The sequence below is a fragment of the Talpa occidentalis genome, unplaced genomic scaffold (genome assembly GCF_014898055.3).
Source record: "Talpa occidentalis isolate TD23 unplaced genomic scaffold, MPIMG_talOcc4v2.1 talOcc4.9, whole genome shotgun sequence".
In the NCBI taxonomy this organism is placed as follows: Eukaryota; Metazoa; Chordata; class Mammalia; order Eulipotyphla; family Talpidae; genus Talpa; species Talpa occidentalis.
The window spans coordinates 8,767,669-8,788,772 of NW_023605305.1; the positions used below are offsets into that span (position 1 = coordinate 8,767,669).

Below are 21,104 nucleotides of genomic sequence, written 5' to 3' on the forward strand. Positions count from 1 at the left end.
GCAGGAGAGGTCTGTGCGCCATGTGGGACCCTCCTCCGGTGGCCGGGGAGCAGCAGGGGATGGAACCGGCGCTGCAGAGGCTGCGAGCAGCTTCGCAACCCAGCGCTCAACGGCTGCGCCACCATGGAGGCCCTATTTTTCATGATTTAGAAGTGACGTCTCACACTGAACTAAGACCAGAAAGCACAAGTTGCTTTTTGTAGAGGCCACTTCATTCTGGCCTCTGTTGCCTATGAGGGGTTTATACGAACCCTATAATCTCTGGCTATCTTGCCTGTAGGTCGTGGGGTTTTCTTAGTGTAATATTCTAATAGGACACGTGTGCTAAAAAGTGGTGGTGCAAAGGGCAACATTTCTGAACAAAAGAGTGATGACTTGTTGAACTTGGGTTAGGAAATTGCTTCTAAGATGAAGTAGTGAGGATCAAGTGCTAGCTGGGGGGTCTGGGGGAGACCTCCCAGTGTGAATCTCCACTCTTGGGTTTCAGCTCTGCAACTTCCTCTGTGCTTGTGAAATAATAACATGCATATGTGGGTCTCTGTCCCTGGTTGCTAGCACAGAGCTCCAAAACCTGGGTAAATTTCCATGTGATAAGAACATCTTTTGGTCTAATATTTGTTTTTGACCCTGTCTCTGATACAGCATTCCTAAAACCCTTGTGATTTCCTAAGTGATAATGTTACAGGGCAACCCCAGTATAAAACTGGTTGCCTGACTGTTGGTCCTTACCTGCGTGCTTAAAAGGGACTTAAACTGCAGGCACACACAAAAGGTTAACAAAAGGTTTATTTACAAGGGAAAGGGAAATGAGGAAATATACAACTCAGGGAGAAAAGAGGGAGAAAAATTCTTAAATGAATCCTACCTGTTCTGCTAACCTGGAATTCCAAATGACCCACCAAGACCAAATGCTGCCTGGCCAAGAGCATGAGCCAAGAGAGTGAGCCCCACTCACATGGGCTGGTTATAAACACAAGCCTGAGAAAATGGCTGCTTAACTCCACCCTCCGGTCCTTGCAACCCTCTCTTTTGGTATCATGGGATTTGTAGTTCCCAGTGTCTTGATGGAGTGGGGGTGGAGTCCACAAAACCTGTATGGAGTTTGCACAGGACATCCTTTCCCCCTAACAATAAGAGTGCAGAAGTGACTCTTAGTGGTCTCTTGGAGAAGGGCTGCCGGTCCTCAGAAAGACCAAGCCACGCCTAGAAGCTTGGAATTTTTGGCCTTATCCCCCATTCTCCACAGAGGGGAGATGGATTCTAAATGGACTTACTAATTGATTATGTCCATGTGAAGAATCCTCCATAAAATGCCAGTAGTGTGAGGTTTGGGGGGCTTCAGGTGTGTGAGTACATCACACCAGGAGGGTGATGCACCCCAGTTCCACAGGGATAGAAACTGCTGTGCTTGGGTCCCATGTATGTCTTTATTTGGCTATTTCTATCTTTTTCCATATCCTTTTATAGTAAGCTGGTAAAAGTAAGTGTTTCCTTGAGTTTTGGGAGCTGCTTTAGTAAGTGAATGGGATCCAAGGGAGAGTGTTGGAACCCCTGTGTGAGGCAGTCCTGTGGGACTGAGCCCTTAACCCCTGGGATCTGGCAGCCTCTCCAGATAGAGTCAGGATGGAGTTACACTGAAGGGTGCTAACTGTAGCAGAGAATATCTGGGTGTGGGGAAAAGCCTCCAGATATTTGGACACCAGGTGTGCTATGTGAGAAGGAATAGCATACACTGGAAAGACAGACATTGTAGCAAGGAGCTGGCTTTTCCCTACCTGGAGAAAGGAAAAAACCTGAATTTTTCATTTATAGTGACCTTGAGCTTGGCTTCCTCTCTGAGTCTGTTTCCTTGTCTACAAAGTGGAGCTAATGAGCTCCCAGCCTGTGAGAATTAGATGGAATGATGTAGAACACCAGGTTGAATCATGAAATCACCTCTCTTTGACCCTTTTCATTTTCAAAGTGTCATTTCATATCCTTCAGCCTGGCTGGGCCTGGCAGAGAGTCAGGGTTTAGAAGTGGGAACCACCCCACATGGATTTGAGCTCCTGTCTCTGTTCCTATTGCTTGGTTCAGCAGATATTTCATTCAAAACCCATTTGCTGAGCTCTGACTATGTGGCAGGAATCACCACCAGGAGGAAAACAATACAAGCCTTTAACAGACAGAATGTGTCTCTACAACTCTTCAGTAGCCTTGGTGCTTGTAAACAGGCCCCGGAATGCTGGCCAGAGAAGGTCTTTGTAAAATTGTATTTTTTTAATTGAGGTAATATTAATTTACAACACTGTACATCATTTGGGGGTACAGGTGCACACCTCTTCAGATGTATGTGACCACGCTCACCACAAATGCCCACCCCCCCAATCCTGTTGAGTGTGAAAGATTGCAAACCTTGAGATGCCCTTTTGAGAGCCCTGGCCCTGTACCCAGAAAGGCAGGATCTGCAGGCCAGGGAGGGTCTGCAGAGCTCCAGGTTGTGTTATGAGCAGCAAAAAACATCACGCCAACCACCACATGATTATTTTATTTTATTGCTGTTTAATTCAGATTTCCCCCCAAACATCTTTCAAGCTCCACCATGGCCTCTTGTACAGAAAGTTGAAACTGTACCCTGCTTCTTGCCATCCTCACAACACCCCTGTCCTCTTATATGCAGTATTTCTAAATGAAGATGGAAACAGGAACTTGGCTGAGTTTTGCACCATGGAAGTGTATTCTGGGCCTACATTTATAGAAAGTGGGGGCAGTCAAAAGTGATGAGTCCATGGGGGTAGGGTGATGTTCACACCGAGGCTGCTCACACTGGGCAGTTGAGGTGGGTACAAGTGTCTGAGTTCTGGGGGCACCAGACGCATCAGATGACAGGGATATTAATGATAGGGAGAGCCTTAGAAAAATCTACAAACACACAGGGCTTTCCAGGGGAGACGCTCGTTTCCCTTAAGGTAGATTAGCAAACAATGAAAGAAAGTTCCCAACTCACATTAATCAAGCATCTACACTGGACAAACTCTAAGTCTCCAGATAAACACCCTCAAAATAGGCACTTGGAGTCTCTAGCTCTGGGATTGGAGAGATTGGGGGCTTTGGCTCCTAAAGGCATGGGCCATTGTCCCCACAAAAGGACAACAATTTCTGAAGGTTCTGGCCCAGCTGGAAGGGAGGAGGCCGGTTTAAAGAAGAGCCCCACTCCTGTTTCATTGAGACAGTGAGACATTGAGCAGGAAGCTCTGTGTCCTGTGCTTATCCTGAATATAGTGGCCTGGCATTTCTGAAGAAACCCCAAAGAGGCAAATGCTGGCCATTGAAATATGGGTATTGCATGCCAAGAACTGACCGGCTCCATCAAAAAAAGGACCCGGTCCAATTTGCTACTAGACACTGTATTGTCAGAGCCAATGTTGTACCTGGCACTGAGTAGGCACACAACAAATGTTTGTTGAATGAATAAATAAAATTATCTAAGAAGAAAGTTCTGTTCCCCCCAGAATATACATTTATAACCTTTTGACTGGTTATAATTAGTACTTTTTGAAAGTGGAATTAAGATTCACTTATTCTCTTGACATCAGTTAGGCCTAGAAGAACTTTCGTGAATTGAAGCTGAGTCTTTTCAAGTTGGAACCGGGGAATTTTCTGGTTATGTCCAAATCAGAGAGGCACTGGTGAGCGGGATAACCAGTCCGTCTCTATGGTCAGTGGTTTGTCCAGAACTGGCTGGAGGCCAGGCCAGTGTCCTGAGATGTCCGGGGGGAGGGACAGGTCTTGACATCCTGGGGAAGGTCTGGGCTGGGCTGGTGAGAAGCAGACCTGGCCTAGCTGCCTGGAGATGGCATCAGGAGTAGGAAGGAACTGGGGGCCGTGAGAGGAGGGAGGTCCAGGACTGGCCATTGTTGAGAAGATGACCTGGCTAAGCTTGGGCTCCCTTTCCACACGCCACCCGGAGGTGGTGAGGAGGCTGGTTTGGGAAGAACCCCCCAAGCATCCGGGAGAACTTGTGCCCATGAGAAAGATGAGGCATAAGGGGCCCCTCAAAATGGTGGTGGCTCTGGTAAAATCTATGTCCAGGGAAGGTTCTAAGCCACTAAATTATTGGCCCCTCAGGGAATGGGGGCTGGCCAACGGTGTCTACACCGCAGAGAGAAAGTCAGGGGATGCAGGAGAGGCTGGCAAGCAATGAACAGCAGGTGCCGGCCGCCTGGACACCCCGAGGGAGGTGAATATGAAGTGAAGATGGCAGTTCAGGGTGTGCCGAGGGCCCCAGGGGCTCTTTCCACAAGTTATTCCTAGACCTTCAGGCCCTGGCCAGGAGAACTGGCCATCCCACACCCTGCTTCCCTTCCCCGTCACTCAGTTTTGGACAAGAGGCTGAGGATTCTTTGGGGAATGGTTTGGGTCCATGGTTCTTGGCTTGGTTTTGTTTCTCGCGGCGGGGCTGGCCACCCACGGCCATAGACCCAGCTATTTTCAGGAAAGACGGAGTGGAGGCGCACTGGGGGTGGTGTCAGTGGACGCTGCGGCCCTTCCAAGGGAGGTTGAGGCACAGAAAGCCCAAAGCCCTCCCCCCTTCCCGAAGGTCTCCAGGGGCCTGTCCTGCCTCCCGGGTCAGGCAGGTGCAGGCTCTGGGGGCGTGAGGGGTCTGGAGATGTCAGGGGAGGGGGACGGCTGAGCCCGCGGAAGGTCAGGGCACCATGTGCCACCACTTGAAGGGGAAGGGCTTCCGGCACACGTTGGTGCCGCAGTGCACCTCCCCCAGGTACTTGTGGTAGGAGGAGATGTCGTCCAGGAAGGTGCAGCTCAGGCCCAGCGGCTCCAGCAGCGCGCGCACGTGCGTCTCCAGGCAGCACACCTCCTCCACCAGCGGCCCGAAGGGCTTGGGGATGCCCAGGTCCTTGTCGAGCACGATCATGTTCACCTGTGAGGGGAGGAGAGAGAGGGGGAGAGGTGTGGAGGGGGAGAGGTGTGGAGGGGGAGGTAGAGCAGTATGGAGGGGGAGGGGCAGGGGGACCGGAGTGGGGGCACAGCACCTTTTTAGTCAGCACCTGCTATGTGCCCGCAGGTCTAAGCCCTCTGAACCCTCATACAACCCTATGAAGTAGATACTATGATTAGCCCCACTTTGCAGATTAGGAAACTGAGGCACAGAGGGGGCTAAGCAAGTCAGATATGGCAGGGCTGATGTGGAAATCAAGCATCCAGCCTCAGTATGGACATACGTACATATATGTATGTGCACGTGGCTGTATATGTGCATGTTCACACATTGTGCATTTTGTGATGTGCATGTATGTGTGTGTGTGTATCTATATATGTGTGTGTTGTCCTAACCCCTTTCTGTCTTGTGGAGACTCCCTTCTATGGTAACCAAATCCCTCCTCTCCATAAAGGCCTTATGAGCTTACAAAGCGTTCTCCTGGCTGATTAGGCAGGGGTTCCCCAGTGCTCTGGGAGACAGCTAGGATGAACCTATCACCCTGGGGCGTGGGGGGGGTGAGGTGCCACACAGCTCAGCCAGGACTGGGACCTGGACTTCCTGGGACAGCCTCAGCTCAGAGCTCCTCCTGCATCTGGCTACCCTCTGCTTGGCCTGGATGGGGTTTGGGGTTCGGAGAGCCTCACCATGTTCGGGAAGTAGGCTCGGGCCTGGCGGTCCTCGTCCATCTTGAACAGAGCGGGCAGGTCGATGATGTCCTGCTCTGCCAGGCCCAGCTCCCTCTTGAGGATGTCACGGTTCCAGTCCAGGCAGCGCTGGGCGAGGGGAAGGGAGGGAGGGAGGGCCGGCCGGTGAGGGACACCCTCACTAATTCGGTCAACCTCACTGCTGTCTGAAGCATCAGGCCTGAGTCCGTGGCATTCCAAGGAATACTCCAGGGGGATCTCCGGCACTCACCTAGCACCCCCTTCTAAGCACCCCTCTCTCACCAGGGCTTAGTAACAGTCTCAATAAGGGGAACAACAGCGCAGCTGGCAGAATATTGGCAGGTGTCGCTCCCCGCACACTTGCTGGAGGCCAGAGCTCAGGTACGAATCACCCCAGGAGGTAGACCCACTGCCGTCTCCTTACAGACAAAGAGGGAACCAAAGACAGGGAGTCCTCAGTGAGTGGCTCAAGGCCCTACTGTCAAAATTGGGGGCCATGGTATGACTTCAGATCTATCAAGTGTCAAGAAATGAGCATGGAAGAGTAGTTATAATAAAGCCCCCTTTCAAAGAGCCAGGTGAACTCTGGGAACCCTTGGGGTTGCTTCTCCAGCATCCACTCATGCAATACAGTAACAGTTGTTGGGTGGGGTAACCTCACCCCCACCTCCAGGTGAGACCTAAAGTGGACTCCTGCCTCTACCTCCTTGTCCCAGCGATTGGCTCAGATATGGACAATAATAACCCAGGATTAAACCAATCGGCATATGGAATTCTCCTGGCCACAGTGATTGGTTCAAGGCGGCTCAATCCGAGTGAATTGCAAGGTTTTTGCTCAATTGTTGGAGGCAAATAAGAGCTCTCTCTTGGTGGTGTGCTGGGTGGATGTGAGACTTTAAACTATTGCAGTTATGCTCCCAAGTCCAGAGAAATGGCTAGAATGCTATAGCCCTGATCAACCTGTGCCTGAAAGCCACACCACGACTGAACTTTCTGCTTATTTTTTTGTTTAAATCAGTATGAGTCTTCTCTTTGTTTTTTTAAACTTGATACTTTAAATATACCCAAGCAAGTAAAGAGAGATTTAACTCAAGTTAATATGACCCTGTTGACTAGTTTCTATTTTTGGATACATTTATGGATTTAATAGACTCAGAAAATGGACTCAGTCCATAGATGAAAACCTTCAGGGACTGCTGATCTCCAAAACTAGTGAACTTCAGGGCATGCATTCATACATACATATTTTCTGGAGAGTGGGTCTGTAGCTTTCATTGTATTTTTTTTTTTTAAGATTTATTTATTTATTTACATAAGCACTGGGTACAGTCAGAAGCGCGGGAGGGTGAGAGAATTCACCAGAGCCAGAGCGGGGAGCAGAGCAGGCAGAAGGACCGAAGTACACTGCTGAGGGGAGCAGCGGGCGGCAGGAGAGGTCTGCATGCCATGTGGGACCCTCGCCCGGTGGCCGGGGATCGAACCAGCGCTGCAGAGGCTGCAGGCAGCTTTGCAACCCAGTGCTCAACCCCTGCGCCACCGGGGAGGCCCAACTTTCACTGTATTTTAAAAGGGTGTGTCTCCCCAAGTGTTATCGGCCCTAGCCTTACAGAGCCCTTGGCTCTTTAGCACTGCCTGACAGTCTTCCTTCCCAGGTCTCCTCTCTGCTTCTAGCCTCTGCTGACCCACACACCCCTGCGCTGTCACCCCTTCCTCTCTCCAGCGTTGGCACCGGAGTGAAGCAGGTGTTGGACCCAATGCTCATTGAGCCCTCTCCTGTGTCATGTGCTCTGAACTCCTGCCATCCCCACACAAGCCCTGGGGATAGGAGAGGTGCCATGGGGCACCGCCTCGGCCCTTCCAGGGGCCCTCTGCCCAGCCCCCCAGCACCAGGGCCCCTGCCCTGCCTCACCTGGAAGTACAGGTTCTCCTGCACGAGGCTCTCATTGGACAGAATCTTGTTGATGGTGATTCGCTTGCCGCTCATCCCGCCCAAGCCTGTGGGGGTCAGAGGGCACGAGACGTTTTTTGCCTTAGGTACCCAGCCTGGTTGCTCCCCTCTGGCAAAGCCCCCCCAGCTTCTGTTCTAATAGTGGGCAAGGGGAGGTGGCGCTGGAGCAGAGCTGGGGCGTGGGAGGGCAGCCCCAGGGGAAGCCAGGCCCCCCTCTGCCTTGGGAAGGTAGCACACATGCCTTTCCTCAGGGTCGTCCTTGTCACCTGGACTGGGGAAGCGGTGGTGTCTACCTTGCTCTCTCTGGCCAGGAGGGGGGATGGCAGAGGCAGAATGCCCAGAGGGCTCGCCCCGGTCTCCAGACTTGCCTCAGTGCCGGCCCCTGCCGAGGTCTGGGCCTCATCTGCTTCCTGTCCCACCAGGACGGGCCCACACAGCCCCATGAGCACCCACCCACTCTGTGGCAGATGCTTGTAGACATTTTACATGGACTGCTAACTTATGCATCTCCCCCACACCTCTGCGAGGTACCCGCTAGCGTTACGGGTGAGGGAATAGGCTCAGAGAGGTTACATGACTCGTCCTGGGCCTCAGGGCTAGTGGCCCAGCTGTGTGCAGAGCAGGGGCCCTGATTCCAGAGGTTCCACTATTAACCTTTATTTTGCCTGATCTGGGAGGAGCCTGCTGCTGCTCTACCTGCTGCTGAGGCTTGGAGCTTGTCAGTGCAAAGAGACTGGGGCTCTGAGGTCACGTACCTGAGCTGTCTCTACACTGTCAATTGCACCTATTTGTATACAAAAACAACATGCCTGTGTCCCATGGGTGGCTCTGGGGTATGTTTGATCCAGGAAAAAACCTCCAGAAAGTCAAGGCTCCTGCCTGTCAATCCAAGAGCAAATTTCCCATGGGGTGGGGGGGATTAAAAAAGGACAGCGCTTTTAACTGGGCCTTGTCTGTCCTAGACACCAGTCACTATCATGGACACTGCCTTTGGGGATGGAGGGCAGCAACATGTGTGTCAGCCAGCCTCCGGCACGCACTCTGGGGGTGAGGAAGACAGGAGACACCAACCTGCGAAGTGACAACAACAATTTAAGGAAAACAAACGAAACGTCAGGCCTCTCCTAGCTAGCTCACACTCTCCCGGCTCAGCTGTCTCTCTCTCCATGATTAATTTTAGAGCAAACTTCATCTCAGTCTACCCGGTTATGCGGATGTCTAAAGCCAGCAGGCTGTCTTGCACCCCAGGACCACCCATGATGCTGTCTGGCTTTTACAACCCCCACTTTTCTAAATTGCGTGATACGTATTTTTTGCTCCCTTTCTAGAACACAAGGTCCGTGAATGCTGAGTGCTTGCTAGTTTTGAGCCATAAACTCTGGGGCTGGTGCAATTTAAAGTGCACCCTAGATCGTGAAGAAGCACTTGGCACTGATGGCCAGCTGCCCAAAGCAAGAGCACCAAGAAGCCAGGCTACTCCCCAGCATGGCGACCTCAACCCTGAGAGAGCCCGACACCCAGGGGAGCAAAACTGGGTGCGCAGGTACTAAGTGCTCCTCTGTCCCACCTTCCTGAGGGCCTCGCTGGGGGCCTAGCCCCCCGATACAGCTAGGACCCTGTGACCACTCACCTTTGAACATGATAGCCTCTCCGTGGCCCTCCTTCTGCTTCTCTCGGAAGAGCTTGTAGCAGGCGGAGGTGCTGGCCATGAGCATCCGGAATTGCTGCAGAGAGGCCCAAGGGACAGTGTCAGCAGAGGGGAAGCATGAGGGGCTCCTGCCCCAAGGACCCGGAGTCCTGTCTGCATATCACCCCCAGCCTCCCATGCTGAGTGGCAAAAGCTGCTGGCAGGGCTTTCTCTGTTTGAGAAGAATATTTCTCACCCTTCCTGCACCTCACAACACCGCCAAGACAAAGCTCAGATTCAAAGGTGGCCATGGACAGAGAGGAGAAGCTTTTCCAAGCTGCCATTTGCACAAAATTTCCAGGTGTGAATTTGCAGCCATTCCTTTCACTTCAGAAAATGTTAAGAACCTCTTTCCAGAACCTCTTTCCAAGTGCATGTCCATTTCTCTCTAGAGTGTGACGGTTAATACAGCAACCCCAGCCCCGTGTGACTATGCGACACAGAATTGTGTCCAGTCCGAACTGAGATGTGCTGTAAGTTATATGCCTGATTTTGGAGATTTAGCATGAAAAACAATAGAAAATATCTTAATAATTTCACAGTGATTAATGTTGAAATGCTAATATTTTGGGTATATTGTACTAAAAATTGATCTGCCACAGCGACAACATACAAACCAGCTTCAGCCTACTTCCTTCTTCCTCCACACTGTCCACTTCCTCTAGACTCCGCCCTCCGCTGGTAAAAGCTGGCAGTACATGGATTCTGCACCGCCCTATACATTGTGGCCTCAGGGGCCAGCTTACCTTTGTGCCTGGGATGGGGATGAAGGTCATGAACTCATCCACATGGCCCACAGTCAGCCAGTCTGAGTACAGCTCCACAGGTGCCTGTACCTGCTGGGCCTGCAGGAAGTCCCGTACTACCTTGGTCATCCTCCGGCCACCAGACCTGGGGGTGGGGTTGGGGAGGAGGCAGCTCTTCAGAAGGTTGCCCACAATGCCTGCAGTCTCTGGAGCCCTGGGGATCCAAGGTGGCATCGGTAGAGAAGTCACAGGAAGGAGCCTGAGCTACACGCAGAGAGACCTTGGCTCAGGAAGGGGTTTCGAGGCCACAGGGAAAGAAGGAGGTCTTAACTGCAGCCGTGGCCTATGTGAAGGGCATGGAGCTCTACCCCCAAAGCTGCCAGTGGGTGTGAGGAAACCAGTTTCTGTGCCCAGGGGTTCTGCCTGGACTGCTGGAGGAGGCTAGGGCAAAGGCATGGTTCCCAAATCTGCCCTAGTCCATGTGCCTCTTTGCTACTTTAACTTCTTCTCAACTTTAATCAATTCAGTGACACCTCCTCCAAGAAGACCTTCCTGACTTCTCAACTCCCCGCAGTCTACAGCCTCCCCATTACCCAAAGAAAATAACTCAAGATCCTCCCGATGGCCTTTCTTTCTGATCTGACCCCTGCCTGGTCTTCCTATCTTATCTCCCTCACTTCTGCTGTTTGCTCAGCCTCCTGCTAAACTTGTTAACGTCCCAAGGCCTTGCCCTTGCTGTTGCTTCTATTTGGAATGTTTTCTCCCTTTGATCTTGTCATGGTTGCCTCCTTTTCATTATCCAAGCTTCAATTTCAAAGTCATGTGCCCCAAACCACCAAAGCTAATGTACCCATGGCCCTGTGGGGCTGGCAATTGGAGGGCAGGCACTGCCAGATAGAGAATCCCATGTGGTGCTGAGGGACTTGGTGCCCAAATCCTGACTGATCTCATATGGGTGGGTTCCTGGCAGTCTTTTTATAGTATGAGCTCCTTCCCCAGCCTGACCAAGGAGGAATCAGGCTCTTTGTTGGCTGGTAGCGGGGACAGGCATTGTGGACAGCCAGGGAGCCAAGGACTCATGCCTCTGGGGCTGGGATCCTTCTCCGAAATCTTTCAGAGGTTGATACTCCTTTTCTGAATTCCTCCATGGTTAATAATCTCATTATATACCTTCTCATTTTGGGAAGAGTTATTTATTTAGTCCTATATTAGATCCTAATTCATACTAAGATGTAACTCGCTTTTCTTTCAAAAGCGTGTGTGTCTTATTGGAGAGTTACAGGAGGGGTTAATTCTCCCAGCCAGTCACTCAATGTATGAGTAACCCAGCTTACCCCTAAAGAGAAACATGGCCTTCCTACCCCACCCAGGTGTCTCTTACAGAGGAAAGCTGCTCCCGATGAGGATCCGGCCCAGGGGGTAGGTCTTGCCGTTCACAGTCACTGGGGGGCTGACCTCCAGATTTCCAAAGGAATCAAGGCTGCTGACGGCCTCAGAGGGGGCTTCCCGGGTCACGTAGCCAAAGTCCGGGCCCTGGACAGGGGCAGACACCCATCATTAGTCTCTGAAGCCAGCAGCCCATAGTCCAAACCCCCCACCCTCTGATGACCTTCACCACCTTCCACCTGGTGTGAACGTGGGGGTGTGTGCATCTGGGTCTCTGCCTATGTCTGTTTCCCAGAGACATAGAGTTGATTTTGGATTAGTCCTCATCTTGTGCTACTGCTGTCCCTGCTCATCTCTTAATTGCTCTGACCCTCAGTTTCTCCATCTGTAAAAGGACTGTTGGATTAGGCAACCTGAGGCAGGAGGGTAGACTATATTATTATTTCTAGAGACTTGCTATTCATGCTATTCTCATCCCGCTTGTGACTTCTGGTCTCTCCCCGTGGAAGGGAATACTTCCCCGCCCTGAGGCAGACTTGGTCACGAGACATGCTTTGGCCAATGAAATGTGAGCAAAGGGACACATGCCAGTTCAGAGCAGAAGTCAACAGCTGCATGTTGCCTGCCAACTCTCTCTCTCTTTCTCTCTTTTTTTAAAGATTTATTTATTTATGCATACAAGAACTGGGGTGCAGGGGTTAAAGACAGCACTATCAAGCTATCAAGCTATGGCCAGCCACTGCAGCACGAGTTTGATCCCCTGCTGGCCAGGGAGCTACCACCATGGCACAGCAGACCTCTCTTTTTCTTCTCCTTTGCCAGGAGCCTGTTATTTCCCCAGACTGGGGCTGCTCCTGCAGCCTGGGCCCTAGAATGTGTGAACAGACTAAGATGTTCTGGGAATGACTCCTCCTTGGCTTAGCAGGCAGGAGAACAAAGCCATCTCACAGACTTGAAGTCTGTGAAGCAGCTACACAAAACCTGCTGCCTGCAGGTAAAGTCATCTTTCTACCTCCCACGAATGGCCAAGGAGCTGGACAAAGCTGTAACCCTGGGTCCTCAGCCTGAGTGTCTCCACAGCGCATTCTTCAGAAAGGAAGTGATTAAATCCCAGCATTGCCTTCCTCTGGGCACAGATGGGATCAACATGATTTTAGGTCAAAATACCTTAGGACCAGAAGCCTCCCTGTCAAAAATAATTACATTTCTGACATCAGTGACTCACTGTTTTTACCTAGACAAACTACATTCAAACCAGTGATGGTTGGAACAACTCTTCCAGGTTCAAATCTCACTTTGATTACCTAAGAAACTTTGTTTTACTATTACTGAGACTTTTATTCCAGTTACCGAGGGAGAAAGGCATGAGGCAGAGAACTGCAGACAACCAACCAGCAGTCAACAGAGTGCAAACAGGAAATGTTGCTTGCACTATTGTCAGGCATAGAGACTCGGGGCTGTTTGTTACTGCAGCCTCACCTAGTGAAAGCTGACTATACACGCAGGAACAGCAGCTATTTACCATAGATGCCATTCCAACCCATTCCCAAACAAACATATTTGTTCACTGAGTCCAGATGCAGCCTCAGAATACTTCTTAGCACAGAGATCCAAGAGATTGGAGAGGGCAATGATACAACTCAATGAGTCACTGAATTTTAAGGTTCCTTTCATAATGTTTTGGTAAAAAAAGATAGGAGCATAGTTTGGAAGCTTGCATTGGGGCTGGGGCTGGGACTAAGCTGGCCTGACAGAAATCCTTATTTAAAAAACACCATGGAGTGGGAAGACGTGACTTATCCTGCCCCAGCTGAGAGGCAGGAGGCTGGCTGGCAGTGCCAGGTCGGTGGATGGCTGCAGATTAGCGCGTTCTCGCCTGGGAGCCAGTGAGTTGTGGATTTGCTGGAGCCCAGGGCAGCTGGTTTCACAGCCTCACACGGCAGTCAGGCACGTCACACAAAGCCCAGCCTGGCCCAGGCCTCTGGGAACAAAGCAGCCGGGGCCTTGGATCTGGGCCAGCCTGGAACACTGCAGGCGGGTGGTGCCCCGGGAGGTAGAAGGAGAGCAGGAGGCAGGAGGCCGTGGTTCTCATGTCCGTGGTGGCCACACTAGTGGCAGTTTGACTCCACTTGGCCTGGTGTTGGAGTAAGTGGGCAGTCCTCACTGAGGGCAGTGTCCAGGGCTGTGGGATGATAACCAGCTAATCACAGGTACTTATCAGGTGCAGCATGGATGCCTCATGAGATGCCTTCAGTCTTCAGAACAACAGATCTGTGAGATGGACAGTTTCTATACCCATTTGACAGATGAGTAAACTGAGGCACCAGGAGGTGAAGTTGCTTGGCCAAGGTCACACCTGAGTGGTGGAACCAGCACTCAAGACCAAGTTCCCTGACATTACAGAGCATAGCTCTCTCCCCATTGGCTCTACCGCTCCCTGCTAAGGGGACCAGGGAATGTTCTCTAGAAGTAGTTATGAAGCTGGCAAGGGTTTGCCCTGTGTAGCCCTGACGGCTCCCGGCTCCTGGAGAGACTGTCCTCATGTGACCTGGAGAAGGTCCCTCGCCAAACCCCCTGATTGTGGGGGGAGGAGGCCAAAAGACAGTGATTTTGGTTCAACCCTCACTCACATAGCAGTTTATTGATGGAAGTTGAAATGGCCTCCAGAATCCATGGAATCAGATTCATTTAAAAAACTCACACAAGTGTTGAACCAGAACAGCATTTTCTGACAATTGTTTAAAAGTTTTTGCTTTGAAACATATTTTGCTGTGAAGTGGGGGGTGGGGGCAGAAGTTAGGGTGTCTGCCTCTCGTACTTCCCATTCCCCCTGAGAAAACGCTTCAGCGTTTTTGAAAAACATCAGTTATCAGAGCAGAAGGGGCCTCAGCGGTCACTATCCCAATAGAGACCTATTTTGCAGATGAGACAACAGAGGCCCTGGGCAACAGGCTAATTTACAAAGGGTGCCCAGGGCCCCCTGACTACTCTGTCCTGTAAGAGTCCCCAGGATAACCCCCCTGCTCTCCAAGTGGCCCTGAGCATCTCACCAGGAGCTGCTTGATGGGGAAGTCCTTCAGGTTTCCATCTCGGGGGGAATCCAGCACCACAGGGAAGCCTTTGTGGGGCGCCTCGATGTAGCCAAACTCGATTTCATCCTGTGGGGATACCAGGGAGAGCTGTCAAATGATCACAGGGGGCACCAGTGAAAACCAGCCCACCTGAGTGGGGTGGGGCGGGGCCTGGTAACAGACAGGTCATTTGTACAATGAGCAAACGACTAAAATAGCACAAAAAGGCGCAGCGTGAAAAGTCCATCTCATCCATCCCCTGAACCCTGGTTTCCATTCTCCATCCCACAAGCAAAGGATGGCAGCAGCTTCTCACCTCCCCTTCCACCAATAGTCTCTGCATACCCCCTGCATGTTTACATTCACATGGACCCCATTTTTATGGACATAATTGGCAGCATCCTATATAGATATTATCCTGTAAATAATACCTTATCTTGAAGTACATTCTGTAACTACAGATTGATTTCATTCTTTTAAACTGTTGTATAGTACTCCACATGAAGACCATTCCACTAAATGGTTATTCAGTTTCTCATGGCGGGGCATGTTGTACAGTCTATTGTAAATGCCTTAGATAGTAACATTTCTGTGCCCACATGCATATATGACCTGACAGCAGAATTCCCACAGGAACTCCTTGTCCCAGGTGGAGCTACTGGATGCCAGGGTTTTTATGTTAAGCCAGCTCCTCTGGCCTGATCCCTGGGCTAGCTCCTTCCTAGTCCAGGCTCCTCACCTGGATCCAGCGGTCGCCTCGGTTCATGTACTGGAAACAGACTTTCAGTTCACAGCTGGTTTTCTCCACCAGGTTCTTTATCTCTTTCAGGAACAAGTAATTGTCCTTCATGCTGAGAAGTGTGGGGAACAGGGGGAGATCAGAGGGGAGGGACAGACAAGGAGCAGCTCACTGAGGTGCTGATATCAGTTGATGCCTCTGGGCCACACTGGGCAGACCAGGCCACATCTATGTTTACAGTCATCTTTGCAAAGATGGCTTGAGTCAAGGCCAAGTACACTCACCTGCTTAGGTGGTGTTTGCTAAGGCCATGAGCCAACAAAAAGAGGAGGAGAATCTTACTCCCGCCCCCAAAGCCTTCAGGGCTGACTCCCCAGATTTCCAAAGAAGAGCTATGCCTAGCACACAGGCCCAGGATCTCAGGGGTCCCTTTTGGTGTGCAGGCATCACCTACAGCACTTCTTTCCCCTGCTTCTTATCTTGTTGTGGCTGGTACCTACTAGGTGTTCAATTTAAAAATTGCTGAATGAGTAAGATGAGCTGAATATCATTGCTTAGGGAGTTTTCAAGCTAAGGCCGAGAATGAAAAAAAAAACCACAGCAGTTATTTTTAGAGCGCAATCTCTGTGCCAAGACCATGGGTTAATACTTTGCTTGCTTCAAAGTATTAAAGTGACTCTGTGATGTCTGCATTTCTGAGATAAGGAGGCACAGAGAGGCCAAGTACATTGCCCGAGGTCACACAGCTGGCAAATGATAGAGCTGGGACCTGAACTCAGGTCTGTCTGCCTCCCTGGCCCTTGGCCACGGCCATGCTGCCTCTGGGCACCCCTTACCTGCACACAAACACCGACACTGGGGGCAGGATGTTGGGGGTCATGATCCACGGAGCAATCCGGAATGTCACAGTATCGGTGAAGATGGGTGTCAGGGGAATCTCCTGAGAGTGGGAGAGAAAGTGGAGGGGGGGCATCAAAAAGTCTTGTCAGGGTACTTTCCACTTTTGCCTTCCAAAGGGGGTGAGAGTGATAACAAGAGTACATTTATTAAGCACTTACTGTGTGCCAGTCATGCACTGATTCATTTTTGCCTGACAAGCCCGTAAGTAGACACTATTTTAACCCTTGTTTTACAGGCAGGGAGACTGAGTCACAGAACTGCTAGGTAGTGGTCCAAGGTCACATAGTGAGTAAATGGTGGTCCCGCTGCGGAACCCACACTCCAAACTACTGTCTGATCTTACCCCATCAAAGCTCTTTCTGAAATCAGCTCACGTGACGGCTGAGCCAGCCCCGACGCCTTCTGATTTTGTTCTGGGCATCTTGTCCTTTCCTACGTGTTAGCAATTTTACATTGTTTTGGGGGAATCTTGCTATGTCCAGATTGTTCTTTGTTTTAAGGAAAGGTTCAGGAAGCAGGCCTGGGACCCGAGAGAAAATGAGATAGGATTTCAGGGTTCCTTTGCGAGGTTGGCTGTGAAAACCACAGCAGACCGGCCCTGGCCTTGGAGGGGAGGAGTCCTGGCTGCTCTTTCCTGCCTGGTCTGCCTTTGGTGTCTGCAGGTGCCTGCTGGAGGGGCCAAGCGGAGAGGCCCTGACAGCCAGGCTGCGGCTCCAGGCCCGTGGGAGCAGAACCCCCTCTTCTGTCCACCCCATCCTGTAACTCTGCCTTTTCCTCCTCCCAGGGAGCTGGAGACGAGGCCGTGGATGAGTCCTTAACAAGGCTGGGTGCTCACAATCCCCCAGGAAGCAGGCGCTTTCGTCGTTTCTACTTTACAGATGAGGAAACGAAGGCACAGGGAGTCAGTTTACTCCCCTGATGCCTGTGGACTCGAGCCTGGGCAGTCTGATTCCAGAGCCCAGTCTCATAATCGTAGCTAGACCCAGCCTCACTGGCTGCAGAGCCCGGGGCGTCCTGCCCTGAAGTTGTGCGGGGACGAGAGTGGGTGGATCCCTCAGTCTGGGAGGGCAGCCGGGCCACCCCATATATAAGCCAGAGGGGTGGGGGGTTCTGGGGCTGGTGTCTCTCTGACAAGAGGGTCTTGTGGACAAGACACACCGAAGCGAGGGGACATCTCTAGTGCGGCAGGTATTCGCTTTCTCATCCAGTTTCCCTCAATCAAGAGCAAAGCCACAGGTTGGGGGCATGACCTGGGACTGGGATTTGGGGTTTGGCTAAAGTTAGAGATTGTACAATCCGTGGCTAGGAAGAGGGGTCAATCTGGGGTGACTAGGGAGTACAGGTGATAGGTAAACTTCACAGGTGTGGCCTAGTTTGCCCCTTGCTCTAAACATTTGGGGTCTCTGTGTCTCAGGATAAGGCCCACACCCTTCAGGGAGGAGGGCAGACCCAGGGACAGGCATGGTGATGTCAGAAAACACACCCAGGGGAGCTCTGGGAAATAGGAAGAGCAGGGCCATAGCTCAGAGGATCTGGCAGACTCTGAGTGGGTGGGGGTGGCTGGGGGCATCGTTATCTCTTAGCCTGGACCCCACTTTGGGGCTTTGAAGGGTGTGGGCATAAAGGGGGCTCCAGGGGCCTCCCTTCATGGCGGAGGCCTGAAGCGCTCACCTCGGCCATATATTCCAGCAGGCTGACGTGGATGGAGACCAGGCCTGAGAAGCCCTCGTCGGGGAAGCGGAGGCCTTCCACAAAGAACAGCAGCTCTGCGCAGCCGCCCGTGTACTTGACCACGTGGTAGAGCTTCTTTCGGCCCAGGATGTGGATATAACGCTGGCCGAAGAACGGGTCTGGAGGGAGAGACCAAGGTCAGGCCCCCAGACCTGCCAGAGGAGGTCAGTGGGGCGGGCTCCCCTACCGGGAAGAGATGGCACAAGACTCGTCCTCTAGACACAGAGAAGCACCAGGAGGGCTGCGGCCCGGTCCTGGCCCAGCACTGCTTCATGCTGACCATGGGGTAAGAGACCAGACAACATCTGGCTGCAGGTGTCCTCGTCTGTAAAATGAGTAGCCTCCCAGGCAGGGCACAAGGAAACTACAGCAGGTGATGGCCGAGCAGTTAATGATGTCGAGGAGCGAGGCTAGTGTTCACCCATTTTACAGATGAGGAAAAGGAGTCTCAAGAAGAGAAATGACTTGTCTGAGGTCACAGAGCCAGTGAGGAGCTGAGGTGGGACTCAAATTCCTGTTTCATTCTAACCGTCCAGCTCCCCTCCCCTTTGCATAAACAGAATATTAATGTGCCCATTGGTACCCAAAATTCCTCTCTGCCAGGTTCCCATGAAGACCCTTGTGTTGGCCTCTGGCTGTACATTTTCATGGCTGGGAGCAAAGGCAGATTTCCCCAGCACTCCTGCTCCTCTGAAACCTGTCAGCCGTTCCCTCTGCATGGAACGGTCACCTCCCTCCTCCTGCTGGCCTTGACGCGTGTCCCTCCAGGCAATCCTGCCCAGATTCCTCTCCCCCACCCCAGACCAAGCCAGGGGCTGTGCTTGGAGCTTCTGCGTCCCCCTGTCCTTCCCCATCACAGCGCCTCTAAACCCATGTGACCTCAGTGGTTACTTGTTGGCCCCGAGAGACTGTCACCTGACAGGGACAGAGACAGTGGTCATGTTTAATAAATGCTTACTAAATGGATCCATGGCTCCCACTCCACTCCCTATAGGAGAGGCCAAAGGAGACTTTTCAGGACAATTCAGAGCACAGGTGTTGAATTATCACTCTGTGACCAACATGGGAGACAGAGATGGGCAAGATGTGGCATCTCTGTCCCTCGGGGAGCAGAAGATAAGACAGTGCAGAGGTGGGAAGCATTACGAAGAGAGAGAGGGAGAGACCCCATTGGGTTACTGGGGTGGGACTGGGGGAGTGAGCAGTGGAAGGCAGCTTTCAATGTGCCCTTCGGAGTGCACTGAGAAGAGGAGATACTTGCATTGACAAAGGCATGAACTATGCAGATCCAGAAGGACTTTCTTTATGCCTTGCAGAGCTGGAAGGGCAGAATCAAGCTTAGTACTTAGTGCTTAGTCAACAATGGTGATGCCTAATGACTGTCCCTCAAGGGTTAGAACACGTAACCAGGACAGTCCTGGCACAAACAGGGTGCTGGGTTAAAAGTGGTGAAATGAACAGAGGGCTTTGTTCTTCCACTCAGGACGGCTTTGCTATGTCATAGGGCAACATGTTCAGCTAGACCTCGGCGTCACCAAGGGCAGGTCGCCTTTGTGTTGTGATTTCCAGACTGCTCTGGCTTTACCAGCCAGACTGCTCTGGCTTTACCGCTGGCTTTACCAGCGGAACCTCAGGGAATTTCCAGAACCTCCCTAAGCCTCAGTTTACTTGTCTGTCAAATGGGGTGATAGCACCTAGGCGATAGGGTCACTGTGAGATAAAACAACACAGCAACCTGAGTAACCACGGTAACTATCCACAAGCCACTGGGACCTGTTGGTTTTACTGTTATGACTACCTGTGAAGGAGCTGGGATGCCCCTTATTGTAAAGTTCATGACATTTTGTCTTAAGGACACAGGACAAGAAATAATACCTCACGCCCCACCCTCTTGAAATAAAGCAGATAGATTTCAGAGACTGGGTGTTCCAAAGAACTCATCACAGCCCCACACAGAAGGATGGCCCTTCTCAGGAAGGACTGTGAACCATGAGCCCTGGGCTGGTCTCCCAGTAGATCCAGCTGGATCTGCATAATTAAATACTCTCCCCAGGCCCACGTGCCCCAGGCTGCACTTGAGGTGATGCTCAGGGATGTGACCTCAGGCCTCGCAGCCCACCTGTCCTTGCTGAAAACTCCTCCAGGCCAGAGTGGAGGTGGGGTTACCACCAGTACTGGGGTGGGGGAGGTCTGGCCAGAGGAGCTGGGTCAGGTGGAAGGACACACAGTTTGCTCCCTCCAGTGGCCTGCAATTTACAAGTATCTCTTCCGTGCCTCTTTCTGGCCTCTTGGGCCAGCTCTAGGTGGATTGAATGGCAGGAACAATCCAGCATTGTTCCAATGTCCTTCCCACCCTGTCCCCAGCTTGGTGAGGCCCGCCGGAGTGTGACCGGCTCTCCTGCAACAATGCCCTCTGTGTATCAGCTGTCCTTGGGTCTCAGCTGGGCCCACGGGCTCCCTGACCACTCCCTACCCCCGGCATTGGCCCTGCGGCCAGCGTGTGGAATGGTTTGGCATAACCCCTTCTGGTCACCTCGGAGCAGCTCCACCTCCCTAGGAGGCATCTGCGAGTGTGTCCCTCTGTTCTGGTTTGCCCAGGGCTGAGGGGTTTCCCAGGATATGGGGTCTTAGCGCTAAAACCTGGGGAAAAGGCCTGGTGAGCCTGGACCAGCTGGTCACCATATCCTTGTAGGAAACTCAGGTCCCAACTTCTGGGGCCCTGGCTGCAGCAGAATCTGAGACTGAAGCACGGGGATGAGGTTGGCCCTAACAGTACCGGTCACTTCTGTCTGCTCTGTGGTTAAAATTAATAATCATCATAATCCTGGCAAAGGCAACAGAGCCTTCCCCGGGTGGGCTGCTGTGTCCAGGGCCTGCGCCTGTCCCTGCCTTCATCCCCACCTCCAGGCCAGCTGGCTTCTCAGTGTCCCCATCACAGCACAGATGAGGGGTGCAGCTGGTGAGATTAGAATATGGGCTCTGGGGCACCCTCTCAGAGTCCCTCGACCTCCAGCCCAGCCCCCCTGCGCTCGGGGACACAGGTGATAGCCGATTAAGGTAACACAGCGCTTCTCACTGACAGGTATGCTTGGGTTTTGCCAAATCCCCAAAGTGTGTGCATGGAGACAGGGCGCTGCACCACAGCTAGATGAGCCTTCATCTCAAATTCCACCTTTGTGGGGTCGTGGACTATTTGAGAGCACGGCTGTGTTAGTCATGCCGCCCCTGCAGCCAGCAGCCCAGAGGGAGATGG

General features: G+C 52.0%; 1 protein-coding gene across 1 annotated transcript in view; it reads right to left on the reverse strand.

Moving 5' to 3' along the window:
* Positions 1-2,513: 2,513 nt before the first annotated feature.
* The window catches only part of PADI2 (peptidyl arginine deiminase 2), a 38,604-nt gene continuing 20,013 nt past the window's right edge, over positions 2,514-21,104 (reverse strand). The window contains exons 7-16 of the mRNA XM_037498643.2: positions 17,792-17,970; positions 16,057-16,160; positions 15,221-15,332; positions 14,461-14,568; positions 11,406-11,557; positions 10,025-10,169; positions 9,222-9,315; positions 7,553-7,638; positions 5,623-5,751; positions 2,514-4,918 (exon numbers count right to left, since the gene is read on the reverse strand). Coding sequence (XP_037354540.1) covers positions 4,685-4,918; positions 5,623-5,751; positions 7,553-7,638; positions 9,222-9,315; positions 10,025-10,169; positions 11,406-11,557; positions 14,461-14,568; positions 15,221-15,332; positions 16,057-16,160; positions 17,792-17,970 — 1,343 coding nt within the window. The 3' untranslated portion in view covers positions 2,514-4,684. The remainder of the gene's footprint in view (positions 4,919-5,622; positions 5,752-7,552; positions 7,639-9,221; positions 9,316-10,024; positions 10,170-11,405; positions 11,558-14,460; positions 14,569-15,220; positions 15,333-16,056; positions 16,161-17,791; positions 17,971-21,104) is intronic.